Source organism: Trachurus japonicus, chromosome 21 (genome assembly GCF_045865225.1).
Source record: "Trachurus japonicus isolate A0001 chromosome 21, Traja_1.0".
NCBI lineage: Eukaryota > Metazoa > Chordata > Actinopteri > Carangiformes > Carangidae > Trachurus > Trachurus japonicus.
The window spans coordinates 17,434,965-17,456,859 of record NC_140927.1 but is presented as its reverse complement, the minus strand read 5'-3'; the positions used below and the strand labels follow the sequence as shown (position 1 = coordinate 17,456,859).

General features: G+C 42.5%; 1 protein-coding gene across 3 annotated transcripts; it reads left to right on the top strand.

The window, feature by feature from the left end:
• The first annotated feature begins 623 nt into the window (after positions 1-623).
• On the top strand, positions 624-21,686 carry ppp1r9ala (protein phosphatase 1 regulatory subunit 9A-like A). 3 transcript variants are annotated; one of them, XM_085765715.1, is made up of 20 exons: positions 624-790; positions 1,289-3,381; positions 11,308-11,440; positions 11,738-11,858; positions 12,288-12,392; positions 12,797-12,929; positions 13,746-13,898; positions 14,050-14,103; positions 14,427-14,656; positions 15,353-15,449; positions 15,545-15,680; positions 15,866-16,017; positions 16,363-16,687; positions 16,774-16,831; positions 16,925-16,996; positions 17,193-17,400; positions 17,967-18,011; positions 18,960-19,076; positions 19,913-20,101; positions 20,363-21,686. In XM_085765715.1, exons 2-20 carry the CDS (start codon positions 1,447-1,449, stop codon positions 20,519-20,521), a joined length of 4,422 nt encoding a protein of 1,473 aa, XP_085621841.1. In that variant the 5' UTR covers positions 624-790; positions 1,289-1,446; the 3' UTR covers positions 20,522-21,686. The 3 variants fall into 3 exon arrangements, with proteins under 3 accessions (XP_085621841.1, XP_085621842.1, XP_085621843.1); XM_085765716.1 differs by lacking the exon at positions 17,967-18,011; XM_085765717.1 differs by lacking the exons at positions 17,967-18,011; positions 18,960-19,076.
• The last annotated feature ends 209 nt before the right edge of the window (positions 21,687-21,895 follow it).

Here is a 21,895-nt window from a genome sequence, read left to right as displayed (position 1 = left end):
ACCGTACACTTTCAGTCCCAAGTCAAAGCCAAATAGACATCAGCACGTCTCCATTCAGAGCCAAAACATTATACAACCTCTTAATTTTTTACAGGCTGAGCAGTAGGCCTACTTTCCCTGACAAGCAAACTGAACATGTATAAAATCAGTGTAGCATGCTTTTAATGCTAAGATACATCAGCAATGGCTCAGTGAAAACACTGCAAAGGCTTATGGAAATGTGGTAAGGTAAACCCCCTTTTTCCATGTCAACTGGAAACACTTTACAGCAGCGGGTTGTAGGCCTACAGCATGGGAGTAGTAGAGGACTGCTGGGTTGTTTGTGTAGCCTAGGTTAGGTGTGGTGGACTTTTGCCTGTGTGCAGAGGTCTAGGTGAGCTCTAATGTACAGTGAGCTCGCTCTTTTCCCACGCCTTTGTCCTACTACAGCTCCTTGTGTCTCAGCAGCAGCAGCAGTGTGCAGTGGAGAAAGAAAGGGGAGGAGGGAATGGACTGGAGTGGTGGGTTACACTCCTGGAATGTGTGCGCGCTCCCGACTCTCTCTCTCGCTGTGTGTTCTGTTCTCGTCGGTCGGGAGCGCGCCGCACCGAATACTACTTTGAGTGCGCGCGCAGCCCCGCGACAGGTCTGGAAGTAGGAGGAGGAGGCAGGAAAGCGCTGCTGCTGGAGCGGGGGGAATGATGGCGGTGAGCTAGAAGAAGGGACGAGTTTGATACTGTAAAAACCGGGACGTTGTTGTGGGCGAGGGGGGCGAGCTTTCGGCGCCTACACACGATGAAGCAAGTACGAGGTGAGTTGTTTACAAAGTTGTTTACCTTTGCTCCGGTGTTGCGTGTTGGACTACTGTTCACATTCCCAACGGCTCGTAACTGAAATGCCACAATGAATTCGGACGGAGGCTCCAACGTTCGGGCTGTTGGCTCGCAGAGTTCAACTTTGTCCGGTCTGTTTAGTCTGGGCTGTAGCGTCAACAACACATTATTCACCCGGTCTAACTCAGTGCAGCAAGCTCATAGCAAGTTAAAGTTAACTTTCCGTGTTAATAGTTTTCTCCCAGCTAAAGGCCAGAAGTCAGATAAGCATCGAAATGCATACAAACGGCTGCACGCGCCAACCTTCCAACTTTTACAGTTAACGTTAACTCAGCATAGCTAACTGACGTTTTTATTTGAATTTTGAGAGAGGGATTCAATTATAAACCAGTTTCAAACGACTGTCTTCAGGGGGAATAAGATAATGATGTCCGCTAAGAGTTAATAGTTCTTTGCTGTGTGCTTTCTCTGTGTAGGCGATTTGGCTGTGGCTGCTTAGTTGAGACAACAGCGCTCCACAGAAGCTCCGTCGGACCATGGCACCGCTTGCGTAAAGTGGAGGGATAAAAGCTTCTGTCTCTCACCGAAACCGACTTCTTCTTCTCTAATCGGGCTGCACTCATAATCAAGAAAAATGATCAAAGCGGAGGGCAAGGGAGGCGAGAGGAACCTGAGGAGCGCGTCGCCTCACAGAAACGCATACAAGTCTGACTTCCACGCCATTAAATGCTCCTTTGATGGGCCGAAATCCGAGGGTGCTGCCAGATCATATACAAATGGCTCCAGTGACACCCGGGAAGACTCGAGGGGTAGGCCTTTTGGGACAAGGGTCAACAAGATCAAGAACATATTCCTTCAAATGGATGGTCAACAGCAGGAGTGCCAAGAACCAAAATTGACTGTAAAGGCTGAAGCATCCCAGGTGTCCCCACCAAAACCGCAGTTCCCAGTCAACACACACAGAGTTAACTCGAACACGGCCACCAGCCCCGACTCACTCACTTTAGATAAAACACCCAAGGGAGAAGATGTTGAGATTGACAAAGTGGCTTTGGCTGAGAAGTTTTCTGTGACCAGAAAGCTCTTTGAACGGGGCATCAAAGAGCAGCCTGCAGCTGAAAAGCAGTCTCCAAACCGAGTGGTGAACCGTTTGTCTCTAGGAAGTTCTTCTGACGAGGGGAAAAGCACAAGGAGGGTATCTGGATCCTCTGAAACCACTATCAATTCAGAGCAAACTCCTACAGCTAAATGTAGAACAGACGAGAAGCCTGACGGTGAGAAAAAGCATGCGTCTAGAGTTTCACTGAATGCAGGACCCATTTCTAGGAGGTTGGAGAATTACATGGCTGACAATGACTCAGAAGACAACAACACGGCTGCTGCAAAGGGGGATGTGATGTCTGCTAAACATCACAGTGCCACCGACCACCTATTGCCTACCTCTCCAACAAGGGACGTCGTACACAAACCTACTTCTCCTGTCAAAGAAGCCACTAACTCTTCGCCTTTTACAAACACCACTCATAAAAATGCATCCCAGGCAGCTTGTTTAATCAACAAATCGCCATCCTCTGGGTCTAATGTGGGACTCAAACCAACAACCCCAGTTACTAATGCAGCTTGCAAGTCTGTTTCTCCAGCTGATGCCACTCACAAACCCATTTCACCAGAGCAAACAAGCCCAATTAGCCATGACTACAAGCGTTCCTCGTCATCTGGTGATGGATTTAGCAGGACATCTGTTGGCGGGGATGAGGGCAAGCCACATAGTCCCCCCCCAAGGGACGTAAAGCAGCCTTTTCCATCAGCTGGCACCTCTCAGAACACCAACAGGGCTAAATACCCTGAAAAAGCCAAGAGTAATGACAACAATGTGGTTCACAGTCCTACCAGGGATAAGCCACCCAGCCAGACCTCATCAGTGGACCCCAGAGGGGTGAGCATGGTCCGGGCAGAACTGGTAGTTGTTCAGAATGAATCTTCGGAGAGTGAGGAGAACGAAGATGAAAGTGTCGCTGATGATGTGTTTAAGGAGGAGAAAGTGCAAAGGTCAAAAGACCCAGCGACAGACCTGAAAAGAACTGTTCCAGAAGAGAAACAAAACTGTAACACTTCTCCGCTCAAAGTTACAGACGGTGCAACAAAAGAGACACAGAAGTTAGTAGAGACCGCAGGCGAAGGTAGGATCCTCGATGACACAGAGCAGTTTAAGTTGAAAGAGCAGAAACGTCAGGACAGTTTAGTTGCGAGTCAAGAGGGTGATGAGAATCATGAGGAAGATGATGAGGTATTAGAGGAGGAGGCCGAAGTGGAGGAACAGTTAGGTCACAACATCCTGGATCGAGCCTCCCCTGTGGTGTATGGTATTGAAAACGCAGCCTTTGTGGATGACAGGGATGTAGACCAGGTCCTTAGGGAAGAGGAGGAGGAAGAAGAAGAAGAAGAGGAGGAGGAGGAGGAGGATCAAATGTATGGGGATTATGATGAGTGTTATGAAGTCGATGGTCTGTCGGATGAGGAGACGCCTCCTCCAAGGAGGAAAATCCAGTTCTCTACGGATCCAATTCTGGTGAGTATTATGTGTTGCGTTGTTTACATCTCAACTACTGGTGCTCACCTTAAAAACACACATTACAGGCCTGTCATTTCAATCCCTGTGTCATTGACTCAGCAGTGGTGTGTGTGAGAGTGTGAGCGAGCTAGGTGTTTCCTCGCAGACACGAGACAAATTAGTGTGGGCTGTAACCAGTGCACAGTGTGCACTGTATCATCTGACAAGCTCTGAAATGGTTAAGAAAATCTAATCTGTGGTTTATTTAATCTTTGTGACCAAGGAGGTGGGTAGACAACATTATTTACTCAGTGTTGCAGAAGATCAGCAGAGATTGGAGAAGATTTTGGGGGGGGGCGTGTAGGTAGCAGAGTCATTTGGGATATTTTTGGAAATATTGTTGACTTTGCATAAAGGCATGTGAGAGCGGGGCGGCTGGGGCCACAGCTGAACGAGGGCAGGAGGGAGACGGAGACATGTGAAACATAAGACTGTAGAGTTAGAAGTAAGAAATCGTGGTCACCCTTGAGTCATTGCACTGCATTGGTATTTTTACTTGTTCAGAGTGGTTCCTCTCTGTTCATGAATCATGTCTTGCACTAGTGGGGGACTTTTTCTTTATGTCTATAACGTGGGTATGAGGAATTCAGGGGTTTTATCCATCCATATGATTTCTTATGCAGACCGTGGAGAAGTTATCTCATTAACACCGTAGGAGTTCCTGACTTTTATTATCCATTAATTTATGAAGAGTATAAATCTTTAATGAAAAACAGAGTGGCACATTCTGTATTTTTCCTTTTCTCTCAATTTCCTCATGCTGGTCATTGAGTGGTTTAGTATGTCTTTACACAGAATAGATATTGTGTTTGTAGAGGTAAGTGAAATAAAATAACTAATATTACAATAGTTTTGATTTATCATAACCAGCGATATACCAATATGATGATATTTTACCTTCCCAGAATAATTGGCTGAGTTTGAAGAAATATGCAACAGTTAAGTCTGTGAAAGATGGCGTTACACTGCAGATTTTACAGCTGCTGTATCTCTTTTGGTATTGCCACACATCCTACGCAGTAAACATTGCCAGTGGGTATTTTATGGGGTGTGTTGGAAGTGCCGGTAGTATCTTCCACCATGTACTCCACAATCACCATATCTAATCAACATTTTTGTGTTTTTGTGTGTGTAGTAGCAGGGGAAAACAAATCACTCCAGTGCATTCCACAATGCTTGCGAACAGCTCAGTGTTTATCCAGGCATTAAAATGTGCTGTTATCTCAGGGTGTGGATCCCCCTCCCCATCCCAGTCATCCTGGCAGGGGGTCCTGGGAGAGGGGACCAGAAGCTGACCTGGAGTGGAGGGGCCACAAACAACAGTGTGCTTCCTCCACCCTAAATGGAGCTGTGACAGAGATAGCCACAGTTGTTTAGTTCACAACAATATGCTAGACTGCTCTCTGTATCAGCTCACACATGCTTTATAATGCACATGCAAAGAAATTAGTGAAGCAAAGGTGTTGATATTTATTCATGTGTTGGTGTACGTCCTCACACTTGATCGCTGGGAGCCTTAGTGATTGACTGACTTTTGTGTTTTGATCATAGATGCCCCATGGGTCAGGTTTTTATGTGTTAATCTGATTGAGTCCAAATGTCACAAAACCCTTATCTTACCTTTTATAACCAGCTGGCCTGGTCAGTATTTTATTTACAGTATTTATTTTTTTTGGAGAGGTGATGAATGTAATCTACGGTACATGTAAAATTCAGTAGTAGATTGTCTGAACTAAAAGTACCGTATGTAGTATTGAGTAAATTTGTAACATTTTTTTTTTTTTTTTAAGTATGTACAATGTTAAAAAGAATTTAGACACAGTTTTAGGTCCTTATCTCTGTACTTTATGATCCTCCTCAGAGAAATGGTGATAGATGTGAAAAAGGAGCGAAAAACAAGTCCAAAATTCACACTCATTCTTTTCAGTTCGCTGTTATATGATGTGCTATGATTAGGCCATGTGGTCAAAGTTACGCTGAATTGTGTATTAGCCAATTAAGCCACACAAATGTCCCTCAGCCCCACATTTCTACCTGTGGCCTGGCTGATAAAAGCCTCCCGCTAGCACCGGAGGATTCTTCAGTCTGCCAGTCTGAGCTGGCATTGTGATCGAGCGCACTTGAGTCATGGCTAACTAGACGAGAGAGGAAGTGCTTTGTGTTTCTGGCTCACTGCGGGATTAGGTCCCCAGTCCCCTACGTAACCTGAGTCTTCAGAACAGAGGAGCTGTCCTGTGTGGAAGAAAGGTCCTTTTTATGAAGGAGATGAGATGTCCAGCTTCAGCACACATCACCCTTATCATGGTTGAAAGAGAAACTTGGATGAAGGGGGGTTCTCTTAGGCCGTCAGGACTGAAGCACACTGCTGCTCACTGATTTAATGATTCCTAAAAGTTAAGGATTTGTCTCAAGCCAGATCTGGGACAATATTTGCTGATTGACTGCTGTTGAATACTTATTGTTGCATCATGATGTATGCACTGTTGGGGGTAAAATTTAACTGCATAGATTAATGGGGAAAACAAATATTGATTGTTCTATACCTTGTGTTTTGAGAAAATATTCCTCTGCATAAGAGAGTCACACCTTAGTAGGACATTGGAATGCTGCATTCCCATTGCTGCTGCAGTTGTTACACTCTCTGGCTGTATGAACAGTATGAATATTTCACCACCGCTTTACATAATATATTTCATCCTTTACAGTAGAGGTGGTTTCCTCTGTAACGGCAAATAAAAACTGGGCCTGTAACATTTGATTTGTGACTCCAGGCATGACTTATCCAGATAAAATGTTCAACCTTAGATCTTATGGTTAAGTATATAGGTCTGTTGTAATTCAAATGCACTCTGAAGTAAAGCAAATGGCAGAGTTATTGAGTGAATAATGATCTCAGCTGGAGGTGTGTTGTGTGTGTTATCTTAAAGTCTCAGGGTAGTTATCTTGGATCTTTTTTTTGTTTTGCGTGTCATGTACGAACGTTCAGTCAGACAGGTAACCAAACTGAAAACAATGTGTGAAAGCATGACCTGCACCTGTTGCTTTGCCCCACCCCCACTGAGCCACAGGAAGTAACATTGGCAGTTACTGGTCAACACTTTGTCCCTTCTTGTACACAGGGTGTGGTGAAGATTTTAACAGGTCATTGTAAGTGACAGAATCCAACATTTCTCTCTTTGTTTGCATTATGGATAGTGTACTGTCCACACAAGTCCCTAGGTCACTATCCAAGCATGCACACTCTTATCACGTTGGTGATAGCCTGCAGTAACATTCGTGGTCTTTGTCCAGTATCTGTAGACTTTTCACCAGGTGTCAGAGAGGCAGTGTCGTACACATGAATGGGAACCAAATAAGCATGTCATGTCATGTGTTCCTACTTCCTAGTGGTGTTGTGGTGTTGAGAAATTCAGAAAGTTCAGTGTTTCCCACAGAATTGGATTCTATTTCTGGAGGCAGCTGACTGTGAGAGGAGAGGGAGGGGTGGGGGGCAGTGAAGAGACAAAGAGTGACAGTTTTGTTTCTTCATATTCACCAGCCATTGATGTTGTGGGATTTCTCCAGGTGTTCTTGATGCCCAGTCTGTGTATGACAGATGGGTTCATAGACGATGTGAAAGAGGAGGGACAAGGTCAATCAACATACTGTCCACTGTAGACGGTGGACTACATTTGAAAGAGACCAGACAATAGAAAATAAATATGTGAATATGTGGGAGCGAGTGTTGATTTTGTGGCAGGCTACCACAAATAAATAAAGGTATTAGTTTGGCAACTGGATATTTAATCTGTGTTTTATGTGATTAGCGAAAAGTGAAATGGGCATACTCCATGTTTGGACTGAGGCCTATTTGGCCAGCCCATCCCATAGTGTTATGCTTTCCACTTCCTATCTGAAATGTGTCTTCTGCTCGCCAGAGGAATGTGTCTGGCAAGACTCCACCCTCATCCAACCAGCAGAGAGGGCCTCCCCTTGTCGGGATCCCAGTTCCCTCCAGCCACCTGGGCTGGCGGGTGACTAGATGGGTCTGAATACTAATGCTGTCCGCTCAATGCTGTTCATTAAACAGCTTGGCTTGGGATGAGTCTTGGGCTGATTGTGATTGCCTTTAAAAAGGTTCATTATGTGATTTGCGAGTGCTGTGTGTTTTTCATTGAAAGTTGACAGTAATTGTGTGTCAAACTTTTCAGCAGCTCTTGCAGGACAAACGTAGCTTTTGTGAGCGATTTATAAACAAACCTGTTCAACCTGTTTATATTTGCTCCTTTTGGATATCTGATTCCATTATCGCGCTCTGCTGCTCTCAGGTCCCACCTCCTCCTGCTGCCAGTCGCACATAAACACTTTGAAGATCTAAACTAAGCTAAACATAAACATAGTTGTTTCAGTTTGTAGAGTGATCATTGATTGACTCAAAGTGTTAATAAGTCAGAGGGCATGCTTACAGGAAGTACTAGGTGTATATTTTATTCTTTTTCCTGGTGTGTTTACACAGGATCTAAAAACCGGGCCCCATGCCTTCTTTCCTAATTACTCTATGATGTGCGCCAGGCCAACACCCCTGCCCCAACTCACTCTCACAGCATGTTTTGATTTGTTGTCTTTTTGTAGGCCTGCTTACATGAAGAGCCCCCCAATTCAGTGGTCAGCCCTCATTTTGCACTGGCAAGAGATTTCTCTGGTTTGCTTTTCCTCGCAGCTGCTGACTCATTTCCCACATTGGTATTCTGTTGTGGGGAGGGGAATGTGGGAAAGATGGAAAGGGTTTCAGTTTGGGTGTGGGTGTGTGGGCATGTGTGCATCTGTGTGTGTGCGAGCCGAGCAGCACACATAGGAGAAGGCAGACTAGTGCAGTTGTTGAAGATGGATGAAAAGACCACACATACTGCTGAAGGCTAGTGCTTTGGATCAAAAATTTAAATATGCCATAACAGTCTGATCCACAACACAACCCCACAGACCAAAACAATAATTTAAAGGAAGACATTGACATAAAAACACACAAAATGCCTTGTTCTGTATTAAAGATAATATTTCCCTTTGGTCTTAATAATAATTGTACGTCTAAAGAATTGTTAGAGTCGGCCTGATCAACAGTTGTTTGTGTGTTTTGGTTTCAGCCAATTGCTGCACCATACATTTACTGAAAAAGTTGTAGCTATGACCTTTAAAGAAAATGTGTGTTTAGTCTGATAACTGGAGACGGTAAGAATTAGGCTTTTTTGTGAGGGAAAGGTTAATAAAAAGATGGATGTCTGTCTTTCTCGTGAAGAAGACAGTGGTTGAGTGATTAGGTTTCAGCAACCAAACATTGTTTGAAATAGACCCGGGAGTCCATGGCAACAGAGGAGTCAGACATTTGGGATGAGGGGGAGCTGCTGCTGCACTTCTACTGCTCAGCTAATGCCGGGGCTCAGGATGCGATGCAGTGGTGCTCCCTATATTCCATTAACCTACATTTTCATCCCTTAATTACTAAAGTCTCCAAAGTCTAAACTAAGAGGCATCTTTCATCCTTAATGAATTTTCTGCCTGCTCTAGTTCTGTGAATCCATTTTAACTGTCTAAATTAGAAGTTGATAAGCTTTGTCAGTCCTATTTTTAGAAGTGCTTTCAAGCTTGTTGTTGAGAGACATGCAAAATTGGTTTTAAGATGAAAGCAAGACAAAAACCTAGCGTGTTGGATATTTGGAATTTTTAATCACCTCTGTGATGGAGTTAAAATCCATTAACCATTGGAGGAAAAGTACAATATGAGTCATAGAGTATAAACATATGCCAGCATCAGAAAGAAGGAGGAGGATCCTGACGGTGGATTCACTTGGGTTGATGGAGATGTGAGGCTCCATCATGAATAGCTTTCATGCCTATACTACAGTTCCTCAGCAGTGTGAACAATCGGCCAGTTTCTATCTTTCATTTGGTTTGAGAGGCACAGAAGGAGGATACCTGCAGGGGTATCAGATCAGTACACTGTTGTCCATGTGCTGATTTGATAACATTTGCACATAGGGATAACATTATGACTGTTGGTATGATGTTGTGAAACAAGACTACATAATTCACAAAATAAATTGAAAGAGTTTACTTTAGCCAGCATAGTGAGTCTGTAGTGGAAACCTGCCATTACACTGTTTTGGACTTCATCCAAAGGTAGTGAGGAGACAGAAAGAGAGGGGGATAGGGAGATTACCTTGTGGTTGACTCCTCCTGTCTTGACATGCTACAGGAACTAGACCTCAGAGTCTGTTGCCTGAAGTGAAAATGTCTATTTGATGACATCATACATCCTCATACCAAATGCCATGATTAGTCAAGTCATTCCATTGTGCAGACTGTCTCAACCCTCACATATGACTTTGTTGAGCCTGGTTTGTTCGCATCAAATCCTGGTTCCTGCTCTTGAAAGAAATGCTTTGTACAAGCTCACTCTCCAAGTTATCTAGATGACTTCATCCACAGAAAATAATATCTTTGAAATAAATGAAATCGAACCCTAAACTTCTGTTCCCAGAAAAACATTTAAAAAGAATTTTTACTAACAAAATGTGCTCAGAGTGAAAACACTCCTTCAGGCACTAAGTTGTAGTTGACAAAGAGTTCATGCTCTATTTTTTGCCACTGTGAGCACTTAAAGCAGTCTTATGTATGTATTCCTGTTTAAAGAAAAAAGAAAAGAAAATGAAGCTCAGCAAAAGTTCAATATAAAGACGTGTACACTTTCTCTCTCTTTGTCTATATTCTACCTGCAGCTCATGTACTTCCTCTCTAGTTACTTTCCCCACTTTCCTCTGTTTTACTTCATCTAATCAGCAAGTTTATTCAGTAAAATTACCATCCCCCTCTTATGCACAGTGAAACCACATTATCAGTTTGATCATGATCAATTTAGTCGGCTACAACTTTTGATATTCACTCCACCCAGATTACAAGTCACCAACTCATAATCAGACATTAGACCCTGAAGGAATCTGCTGAATTAATCTTCTTTCTTTTTTTAAACCAACAATCAATTTTATTCTCAATATTATGGTTCTCACTTTAACTTCACCCTGGAGTGTTCTAAAGGCTGGAAGATGAATACAATCCCTTCTTGATGCTATCAGTGGTATTCAAGGTGACTTGCAGTCTTGCACAGAATGCAGCTCTATGCAGTAACCCTTAAGGCTGGAATTAATCACTTGGTAGTGCTTGTTGACTGAAGGTTAAGGGATTCATTATTTTGTAACGTTCTTATTTTTATAACTTTACCGGGCCGAAGACATCACTTGTCTCGTCCAAACATTGATCTTTGCTACATCCACTGCTTAGTTCTTCCCAGCTGTGTCCTACTTTCCACGCTGCTCATGTTCTGCCGTATTGCGTGTGTGCACTTTATAATTCCAACCAGAAAACAGTCTCTGGGACACATCCAGTGCTTTGTGAGGCCTGCTTGCAAAGTTCACAGAGCCTTAAAACTCATAAAGTCTTCTGGAGTGTGTCTTGGAAATACATCTTCTGCTTCGTATCACTGAGATTTGATTTTTGCCCCGTTTTCAAAATATGATGTAGTTATTAAATTAATAAGGTATTATTTCGTTAATAAGTTCAAGCATTAGGCTGTAAGTGGTGAGAATTATCAACAAAAAGGCTAAGCTGTCCTTAAGCAGCTTTTGATTTGTACAGTGGTGTAAGGAGAGACTTACAGAGTAGTGTAATTCTCCCTGTTCATGCAATTTCTGCCAACCAAGGAATGTGTCCTTGTTAATTTTGCCTAGATAAAAAAGTGAAAAAGATACAACTGTATCTGTGCAGTTACTGCAAACACCCATGAACATAATTCTGATGCCTTTACCTCTTGCTAAGGATATAGAAAGTATTGAAGCCATGCCCTTGATGTTCCAGGTCTTCAGCACCTTCTCCAATGGGGATTATGATCGTCGAAATGATGATGTGGACCCAGTGGCAGCATCTGCAGAGTATGAGCTGGAGAAGAGAGTGGAGAAGATGGATGTGTTCCCTGTGGAGATTGAGAAAGGTGAGTTTAGTTAGGCTGACAATTAATTCCTATTAATTTCTATATGTCTTAAAAACTAGTGAGAGTGGGGGGTGGGGGTGGCAGCATGTTTTCACCAAGGTGCCTGAAGGGCAAACAGCAGTGACTTGGTGTATTTTAACAATTTAAGATATGACTGTCAGTCAGTGATATCAAATGATGTGGTCTGTATTAACATGAAGGTTCTTTCACAGATAGTGATCTTCATCTAGTTATGTTGCAGTTGCTCACAGTATTAAATGTGTGAAATTTAACTGTTATAATCTCTCTATAATTTAGGAGACAATGGGCTTGGCATCAGTATCATAGGAATGGGAGTGGGAGCTGACCAGGGTCTGGAAAAGCTTGGTATTTTTGTGAAAACTATCACAGAGCGAGGAGCAGCTGAGAAAGATGGACGGTGAGTTACAGTAAAATCCCCCCCCACCCCTTTTTTTTTTTTTTTGCTTAACCCTACATTTTGTTACAAGAGTCACTCTCTAGTCATTTTTGTGTATAACCAGAAACATGACACACTCTCTCTGCACACTGCACCACAACGATTTTTAATGTCACGTGGTATGAATTCCTCCTCCCACAAAAGACAAATAATCACATTTATAACCTCATTAGGAATCTATAGAAAATGGTGTCTCTACTGTTTCCCAGACATCCCAGCTGCATTGAGGCTGCTGTATGTTTAGGGGTCTTTGGGGTCACCTACCTACCTACCTAGAGGTCACCTACTTGAAGATCTATTTCAGCTATACTTTGTTGCTGATGGTGGTGCATAACTCTCAGCTGGAAATTCTGAATATATCATTTCAATCTCTGTCTTCTGTCTTTCTAGCATACAGGTGAACGACCAGATAGTGGAGGTGGATGGCATCAGTCTGGTGGGTGTCACCCAACTGTTTGCTGCTACAGTCCTGAAGAACACAAAAGGCACCGTCAGGTCAGCTCAAATTCCATCTCCTCCATTATCTAGAAAAAAAAAACAGATTTCACTGTTGACGCAAACGATACACTGTTGTGTCACAGTGACTGGTAAACAGTTGAGTCAGTTTGTTTCCTGATAATCCAGAGGCAACAAATGAATAGTCTGTTTTTAGTCTTTCAGGTGAAAGAGAATTTAAACAAACCCAAAGTGTGGCGGCATGTTAATGTTTTTTTTTATAGGCAAATGAAATGTACACACACGTGACGCGGTCGGGCTTAAACTGCATCCTAGAATTTGCATTATTCAGTGGTGTGAGTAAAACATGACAGAAGCTGCTGTGTGGCATTTCCTGGTAACATGTAAAGTATTCTATTAAACTGGGCACTAAGATGTTGCACTCTGTAAAAAAAAAAACAAAGGTTCCTGATTGGACGAGAGAAGCCAGGGACACAAAGTGAGGTGGCTCGCCTCATTAGCGAAACACTGGAACAGGAAAAGAACCAGCAGCAGCAACAACACATGGACGATCCCTACGAACACTCCACAGAGGAGGTGAGTTGACTGGACAGTTTCTACTCGGCTCTAACACATAAGTACAGTATGTTAAATGGGATGGGTGGAGGAGATGGTTGTGATTTCCTTGTGCATGACTTACAGAGCTGGTTACAACTATTAACCTTTGATCAATTAACTTTTTGTGATGATCAGGCACATCCTGATGATTAAGCCGGACTATCTTTTCAGTGATAATTACCACTGCTGCTGGATAATCGAATGCCATTTACGATTATCCAGCAGTAGCCTTTTTGCTGTGCCCAGTCCAACCCCACCTGGGACAATCAGGAAATGAGCAGCAGGATGTGAGTAAGTCATGTGTCACCATGTGCCACCATTTGGCCTTTTTAAAAGGTGCTCACTTACCTGATGCCTGTGTGCCAGAGTTGTGAAATGTTTGCTTTCTGAAGTCCAAGCAGCCACAAGCCTTCATCATTATGATAGAGAGACTGAGCAGAGTAATATACTGTACGTATATGTGAGTCACTGGAGCAAACTAATATGAAAAGTTGAAACCCTTTAGTGAAGAAGTGGACACAGTTTCTACTGGTAGTGTGGTGCTATTATTAGAAAAATGCCTATGTTTGCACTGTAGGTGTGTTGTACTTGTTAGTGTGTGTCTGTGACTCAGACATGGTACAGACAGGTATTGCCAAATTAGTGCAGAGGCTCACCAGAAGCCAGACCATGGTTATTTGCTTATGATGTAACTTAAATGTTCCCTCCAGAGGGTGGTGGACTGTGCCACTGGGCTTGTTGTTGGGTGTGTTCATGTTTGCAGTAGGTGATGCCATGTGCGGTATCCTATTTCAGGAGGAGCACTACGAGGACCAGGATGACGAGAGGATTCTGGGCTCCAACTTCTCTCCAGGGCGAAATGTCGAGGTGTTTGAGCTGCCTGACTCGGAGGCCTTCTTCCTGCCTTCCAACATGGACAACTCTCAGATGGCCTTCAAGTTCAAAGAGGTATCAAACGCCCCATGACCTTAAGTCTTATTTGATTTCAAATCGAAATCAAAATTTTTGTATTTTGTTCATACAAGTTTTATTTTTTGGTTATACAAGATTCAATAACATACTGGGTGGGACCAAATTTATTTATTTTTCCTGTTTTCAGCTGCAGCTCAAACACGGCATTGCCACAGCTGAGATAAATCAACTAAATGAGAAGGTATGATGGAAATTGACTCATTTTTTTCATTGTCAGGATATTCAGTACATGTAAGAAGTGTAGAGTATTTTTCCCCACTGTTTTTTGCTTGAATACATGTGTTTTAATAGCCTCTTGGCAGGTAGTACACTTGATAAGAAGATGTGAAATTTTGACACTATTAGCTGTTAAAAAAAATATGGATAATGCTCCACATGTGGACTCGATGTGTTGCCTATTTCTTTTTAATTATTTAAAGCAGTAAAGAGCACACAGCCTTGAATAACTGCCTGCAAAAAAATCTGTTTAACATGTTACTGAACATGTGAACCATCTCCTTACAGCTAAAGGCATCAGAGGAGGACAAATCATTATGGGAAGCCAGGGAGTCTGCACTGGAGCAAAAGATTGAAGATAGCAATGATAAAATCCTGAAGTTGGAGAATTACTGGCTGGAGGCCCAGGCTCTGTGCAAGGCTGTGAATGAACAATTAGCTGAGACTCAGGCCCAGTATGAGACCCTGGACAAGAAGTACAACAAGGCCAAGAAGCTGCTCAAGGACTACCAGCAGAAGTGAGTCTGTCCGGAGTTACACAACACTTTCCTGTTGCTATTGGATTTAGTGGTTTTAGCAAATTTGTGATATTGAGAGGGACAGTGGTTATGAATTATGCGCTGGTATTAAATCATCTGATGCTTTAGAAGCATTGAGAAGTAGGCAAAAGGAAAGTTAGTGCAACATTTTTTCATATGTTCATTTAGTTTTTTTTTTTTTTTTGGCTTTTTCGCCTTTTTTTTTTTATTTGATAGCACAGTAGAGATAGACAGGAAGGGGGGAGGCAGAGAGAGGGGGAATGACATGCAGGAAAGGTCTGCCCGACACGGGACTCGAACCGGGGACGCCTGCGTTGAGGACTGTAGCCTCTACATGGGGCGGACGCTTTAACCACTGCGCCACGCACCGCCCCTTCATATGTTCATTTATGTGTAATTATTCATGTCTATGGGGAATTTGGGGAAATAAATGAAAAATATATTTTGCTCTCCCTGTTTTCACACTTTACCAGTATACCATGTGTTTTCATCTATAGTTCCTTTCAAAGCACAAATGTATATTAAACCAATGTTAAACTCTGGTAATTTAGTTAGGAGGATATGTGCCAGTGGGATTGTGTACTATGAAATAGTTTGGTGATTATCACATTAAATGGAGCATGTTTACAAGTTACAGTACTGATGGGAAACCACATTTCCTTGTTTCCTCCCCAGAGAGATAGACTTTGTGAAGAAAGAGGAGGAGCTGAAGAAAACTTTAGATGAAAAAGACAAGTGGTACAAGGAGCAGCTGGACAGCCTACAGAACAGGGTAAGACTCCGGCTAAGGGAAAAAAAGTGCTTATACTGTGCACAGCAGACTTACTAGAGACACTGAAATGAGCCTTGGTGTTTGTTTATCCACAGATAGCTGTTCTGGAGTCCAGAGGAGACTCAGGTGCTCAACACCAGAGCACTCAGGACTCTGCTGCAGAGGAGAGACTGAGCAGCCCTGGCCCAGCCACCAACACACAGTCTGATGACTCACTGCTGGATACAAAGGGTTATTTGTTTTAAATTAACTTCACACTGGAAGTACACGTCACATTTTTATTGTGTGATCTGTAAAACATTCACAAATGCACATGATTAACTCCATTGAGTCCAGCCAGGTGAATGATTGAAGCTGTAATAATGTAACTTTCTACTTGGTGGGGATTTGTTTTCTTTTTTTTTTCTCTGCTGTAGACCAAACCTGGATCGAGTTAGTCCCTGAGACTGAGCGATTGGACACCAGTGCTCACAAAGAGAAAGGCTTGCTGGCACAGAAAGCCAAACGTCAACCTCCATCTCGGACTAAACTCAAGGAGAGCCTCACTGTAGCTTCGAGTCACTCTCAGGTCAGCCAAGAGCAGCTGATTCTGTTACATTACTTAATCTACATACACAAGCTGATACCCACAGCTGTTCTAAATTACAACAGGGAACATCCTTGAATGCCTTTTAGTGTTGCAGAACAACAACGTACCTTTGAAACAAAATTATATGATATATTAAATGTATTTATATGGTAATAATATAATGTTGTTCTTTCATTTCCAGCCTAATTTTGGTGTTCAATGTAGTATATGTGAATATATAGCTCAGCTAATTAGAATTGAACAGCAGGGCTTTCTGTTATATAAATATCTCTTATCCCTTCTTCCGTGCATTGTCCTTGTAAATAATTAGCTTTGTCTCCACAGGAAACTGAAGACGAGGATGAGCAGGAGGAGCAAGAATCTCCCAGAAGGAGGAGGTCCATTCAGGAGAGCCTGGCCCTCCCAGTGTCTGTCTGCTATCCTGGGAATGGGCAGAAAGATAATCCAGGTGAAGCCAGAGACGTATCCAGGAGTAGGCAGGAGCTCTGCAGCAGCCCGTCTCTGTCACCGTCTCAGGGAGACAGCGTCGAAAGCATCGGAAGTCCTTCTCTGTCTCCTCTCAGAGACAGTTCCTCACCGCAGTCCCCCTCGGGATTGATGCGCAATGTCAAGAAGAGAGAGTCCAAAGGCAAGAACAAAGAGCTCAAAGGTACGCAACACTCAAATGTGATGGTTGCAATAGCAAGGTTTTCCCTCACATTGCTACTGAGACTGATAATTATGGTTTCATTCCAGAGGAGTTAAATGAGTCTTCATCAGGAGGAAAAACTAAAAGACGATTTCCAGACTTTGGGTAGGTCTCTACAGAATGAAGTATGTAGTAGTTTGTCTGGAGGTTCTCGCCATCTGATACTAACTGAACAAATGTTACCAATGATCAAAACAGTGGCCTCCGGAAGTCAGGTGGCAAAGGGAAAAAACATGACAAGGAGGCAATGAGAGCATCTTTGGACAGCAGGTACGGTATTACTAATATCAGATATAACTATTATTATATATTTATTTGGTGATTTGTATTTAAAGGTTTTTTGGCTTTGTTGTGGGCATTTTTCCAACTTAAAAAAAAAAAAAGACTTGTAGGATTTGATATTACGTTTTCACATATGTAAGATGCGCTTCTGTATCTCCTGTATCTTTTTTTTCTGTAATTGCAGGGGGTCGGCAGAGTTACTGGAGGAGTCTGGAGGGAACCTGTCTCCCGCAGACTCAATGACCTCCATCCCTACCTGTATGCCCTTCACCTGGTTTGGAGACAAGGAGAGGGACAGGGACAGAGACAGGGAGCCCTCCTCCTCCAGCAGCAGCCTGCCGTACGCTACGACTGAGACCAGCAGTGAGCAAAGTCACGAACGCAAGAATAAGGTACGTAACCTTCTCTTAATTTAGTGGGAAAGTAAGTGTCCGGCACAGAGTTCAAGTGTTAACTACGTAGTGTTTTGCTCTTTATGAGTGAGATGTAACATCAGTCGGGTAATGAGCTTGATGCCTCTATTGCCTATCCTTCATAATCGCAGTGTATTTTTGGCTACACTGAAAGGGTAAAACTGGTTGACACATAACGGGAGGCAGTTTACAGATGTCTGTCGTCAAAAATAAGCAACGCCATGCAGAGGCTAAAATAACTGGATCCATATGTTCACCATCAGACAGAGCGAGCAGGGGAAGGATCCAGTGGCTTTTCAATAAGTTTGCAAATAGTGACACATCAAATGCATCTACTGAAATGCTTGGCGAACTGTCATGCAGGCTGCGGTCGGGCCGATGTTCCCATGAATCTGCTTTAATGAGTTCAAGACATGAGGTGAACCAAAGAGAAATTATGACCAAGAGAATGGCTTTGGTTCTTTTGCTGTTTACATTATGGCTATTTTGTCAGTGCTCTGCTGCCCTGGACGTTTATCTCACTGAACCGTGTTTCCTTTAAACAGACAAATCTCTCCTGGTCTTCTTTATTCAGTCGCTCATTAGATTTGGTACAGTATACACACTTTTGTTTTTACCTTTTGATCCTAGATGACACATTAGAGCATCACTAACAAATGCAGAGCTGTGATTTATAATTTCTCACCTCGCTGCATCCAATCAATCACTCACTGTTGCTTTTGTAGTGGGTATGTGGTAGTGTCACAGGAAACTGATATGGTCTAATTTTCCCTTTATTTACATTAAGAAAGCCTTGTGGCTTGTATTAGAGGAAGCTTACAAAGCCAAAAATAAGTGGTTTCTAGGCCTTGTTGCATCAGCTAATCGATGTTTGAACCGAGGTTTGTGTCTCTAACTGCTCTGGTGTAACTAACTTTTTTTTTCTTTGTGCAGTCTCTGTTTTTATAGTCTGATTCTCACAATGTGTTGAAATTAAACTGCACATAGCTGGTGCAACAGCCTGTAGATCTTACTCCAAATTAAACCCACATTGGTCTGGAAAAACAAGCCATGATTTAACTCTAAGACTCTTGTTACATTTAAAACATTTCACTCACCAAATCAATCAATCAATCTATCAATCTATTACAATCGACTTACTTGACTAAATTAAAAACATTACCCCATACCTGAAGTGTGTATTATGTGTGTGTTCTTTTATTAGAAGTAGTGTTAGTTGTAGTAGTTTTTAGAAGATGACGGGGCAGTTGGTGGTGGATTGGCTTGAGTTTTATTCACCTTCGTAGTAGATACTCGATCTTCTCCCTTCCTTCCACATGTCGAAGATCCACGGTCACTGATTGCACTAAATCAGTGACCTGGATTACTGCCACTGTAATCAGTTTAATTCATTTATCATAGTGTGAGTCCCTATTAAGAAACACAACTCCCCCTCCCCACAGCTGAAGTGTGATATCTGTTTGCCTCTCTTAGCAAAGAACTGTTGTTTGGTCTTGTGTGACTTTAGTAAATGCGTTCCTTGTTTCCACTTGTTCCAGAGTTTTTCAGTCATAGATGATTCTAACGCTGCCAGTCCCAGTTCAGACATCTCTGGGTTAGTTGCTGAACCCAATCTGTCTGGGCGCTCACACACTTTAATCTTCTCTTCCAGCGAGGTGAGTGCTCTCCTTGTTGCACAGTCACAAAAGCTGTGTGGGACGCCTTGATGCAGCTGAAAGGGGACATTCTCAAGCATGCTCTTTGAGCCTCCCCCCCTTTCATAGCTGAGATTAAACCGTGAATGGAGAGCGACTAGAAGAGAGCTGCATGTGTTAGAGCTGTTTTGTTTTGTCTCACAAGTCTTGTGGCTTAGCTTCTCTTAAGTCAGCTGTGATGTTAATAGTTTGTACTTTTGCCTCTGTTAGAGCTGTCAACCAGCGCTTCATGTTCTTTACAAGCTTTGACAGACCACAGAACAATGTCGACTGCTCTGCTGCCTGCTCAGTGGTGTTTTTGTTCATTTATTGATTTACTTTCTATATTAAGTCATTTCTTTTCAGTCTCTCAGTGAAACATTTGAAGACATAGATTGACATATATTTGGGAATGTTGATGTTTTTGCTGTTATTGCACGTTTGTTTTCTCAGCACTAGCTTGGTGAATTTGTGCACTGCACGCAGGTTTGCTCATCAGCTCTATACATCTTTTTTGTTTTGTTAGAGAGATACACTATGTTTTATTTTGGCCTTCCAGCTTCCATTTTTTGACTGAACTGGAAAACATGTGTTGTAACATGTTAGTTATTGGTTATAGGTAACCACCATATTTATTTTGCCTTTGTAGTCTTTATGGTAGCGCTCTTTGTCTTTTACTGTACAACATACAACACACAATAAAAACCACAAGGTGGGTTTCAGAGTCTTGAACATACTTTTAACAAAATCCTCTCCCTAAAGCAACAGTGTACTCACTTTTATACTGTTGTGTTGTGTGTTTGTATTATCCTGTGTAGACGTTGGACGATGAGCCAGTGGCCACAGGGAAAGAGTATCAGTGGCAGAACCGCCCTGTCTCTGAATGGACCAATCAACAGGTGTGTCACTGGTTGATGGGCATGAACATGGACCAGTACACACCCGAATTCACGGCTAAAGGAGTCGACGGCCAGCAGCTCTTGCACCTGGATAGTGACAAACTGAAGGTAAGTTGTAATGTAGTCAGGCGTTGTTGGACTGTGACTGCCCCCTAATGGCCAGAAGCAGACATATCATAGTTATCATCATAGTCATTGTTATTTAATGCGTCACACTTTTGATCAACTGTATTTGCTCCAACCTATAACCTATGTGAATATTCCCCACTGAAAAGAAAATACAGAAAAATAAGTCATGAAAAACATTAGCCTCAGCCTTACTTTACCTCCTACTTACCTACTTTTCCTAAATGTGTGCACTTCCTTCAGGCACTTGGTGTGTCGAGTCAGAGCGACCGTTCAACGATCAAGAAAAAGCTGAAGGACATGCGCAAGGCCCAGGAGAAACTGGAGAAGCAGAGAGAGAAGAAGGAGAAGGAGGTCCGACGCAGTGGGAAGCTGCCACTCAACAGCGACTCGGTGTGCTGAGGTCGCAGCTCTGTACGCTGAAACTATGTAGCATAAAGTTCATCATCATCACAGAACTCTGAAACCTTTTTTATACTGACAGCGCAACGCTCTTCATGTCACATGGTGTTAACGCCAACAACCACTGAATGTGACCTCGAGGGAATCGATGCTGACTGAGGTGCCAATCATGATCTATGTTCAAACTGTACATCCCATTTCTTTTCTTTTTTTTGTTCCTCACTAATTTCTCCCAAACATGTTAACAAACTTCAGCTTAAACCTTTTTAACTGAATGATGAGGAATGTCAAACAAACCAACCACAAGCTGGGTATGTGACCAAAAAGGTTTCCTAACATTTTCTACCACTAAAAAGCAAGAAGCTATAATTATATAAATATTAAAAAAAGAAGAAGTCTGATATCAAATGATTTGTAGCTGGTTAGTTGTTGCAGACCATGCACATATTTACCTAAGTCAAATGTATAGTGCTTTTTCAGCATTTTATATTTTTACTAGTATAACTTGCCTGTTTCCATGTACAACTATTTTGCAGGAATGATTATTGTACAGTTCAGATAAAAGCACTATATTTGTCTTTTAAGCTTCAGTGGGCGACAAGGTTTTAAATGTATAAATAAGTTTTATACATGTGCCTATTAACTGCATATCTTTTTTTTTTTTTACTTAAAACGTTTGTTCATTTTATACTATCAAAATTTTCTACTAAGTAGAATAGCCAGGCAGTCGTCTTTTTGTTGTTGTTGTTGAATGGAAAGCAACAAACAAATCAAGTAGGGACAAGGTGAATGCTGCTTCTGCTGTTCCTGACTCTGACTGTGTGTTGCTGGTACCAGGATGCTCCATGTAAATACACACAGGCTGCAGGTCTGCAAACACACACACACACACACACACACACACACACCTCTGCTCCATCGGATGGTTTAAGAGGAGCCTATGACAAGGACTTGTGTGAGTCGGGACCACAGCGTCTTGTATGAATGTGAGGCTGAACGACGAGTGTTGGCAGCCGAGCTGAAGTGCTTCCTCTCTTCTTAAGCATGACTCCATGTTCTGTAGGATACAACATGATGAACTGCAAGAAAATTATATTTTCCACCTACTTCTGAATCAGAGAAACGTTTCTTGGTACATAAAGCATCAATAAACTAATTTTCACTTCACGTCATGTGTTTTTCTTGGCGTCCTGGCAGCTTCTTCATGACGTGAGTTGTTTTGGTTTTACGGGGAGTAACAGGTAACCACAGGGTGTGTTTGTTGCAGGATTACCCTGTAATACATTGTTTACATTGCACAGGTGGCTGTTCTCAGGTTGCTCAATGTAATCTACACTGGATCAGACCAGGCTGCTGTCAGCTGCAGTTCCACAA

What these genes read in the sequence shown, in the direction of transcription:
- ppp1r9ala (XM_085765715.1), top strand. Translation starts at nt 1,447, where the DNA reads ATGATCAAAGCGGAGGGCAAGGGAGGCGAGAGGAACCTGAGGAGCGCG. An exon ending in AACACAAAAGGCACCGTCAG is followed by an intron (nt 12,393 to 12,796) that starts GTCAGCTCAAAT and finishes AAAAAAACAAAG; the next exon opens with GTTCCTGATTGGACGAGAGA. An exon ending in CTCAAGGACTACCAGCAGAA is followed by an intron (nt 14,657 to 15,352) that starts GTGAGTCTGTCC and finishes TTTCCTCCCCAG; the next exon opens with AGAGATAGACTTTGTGAAGA.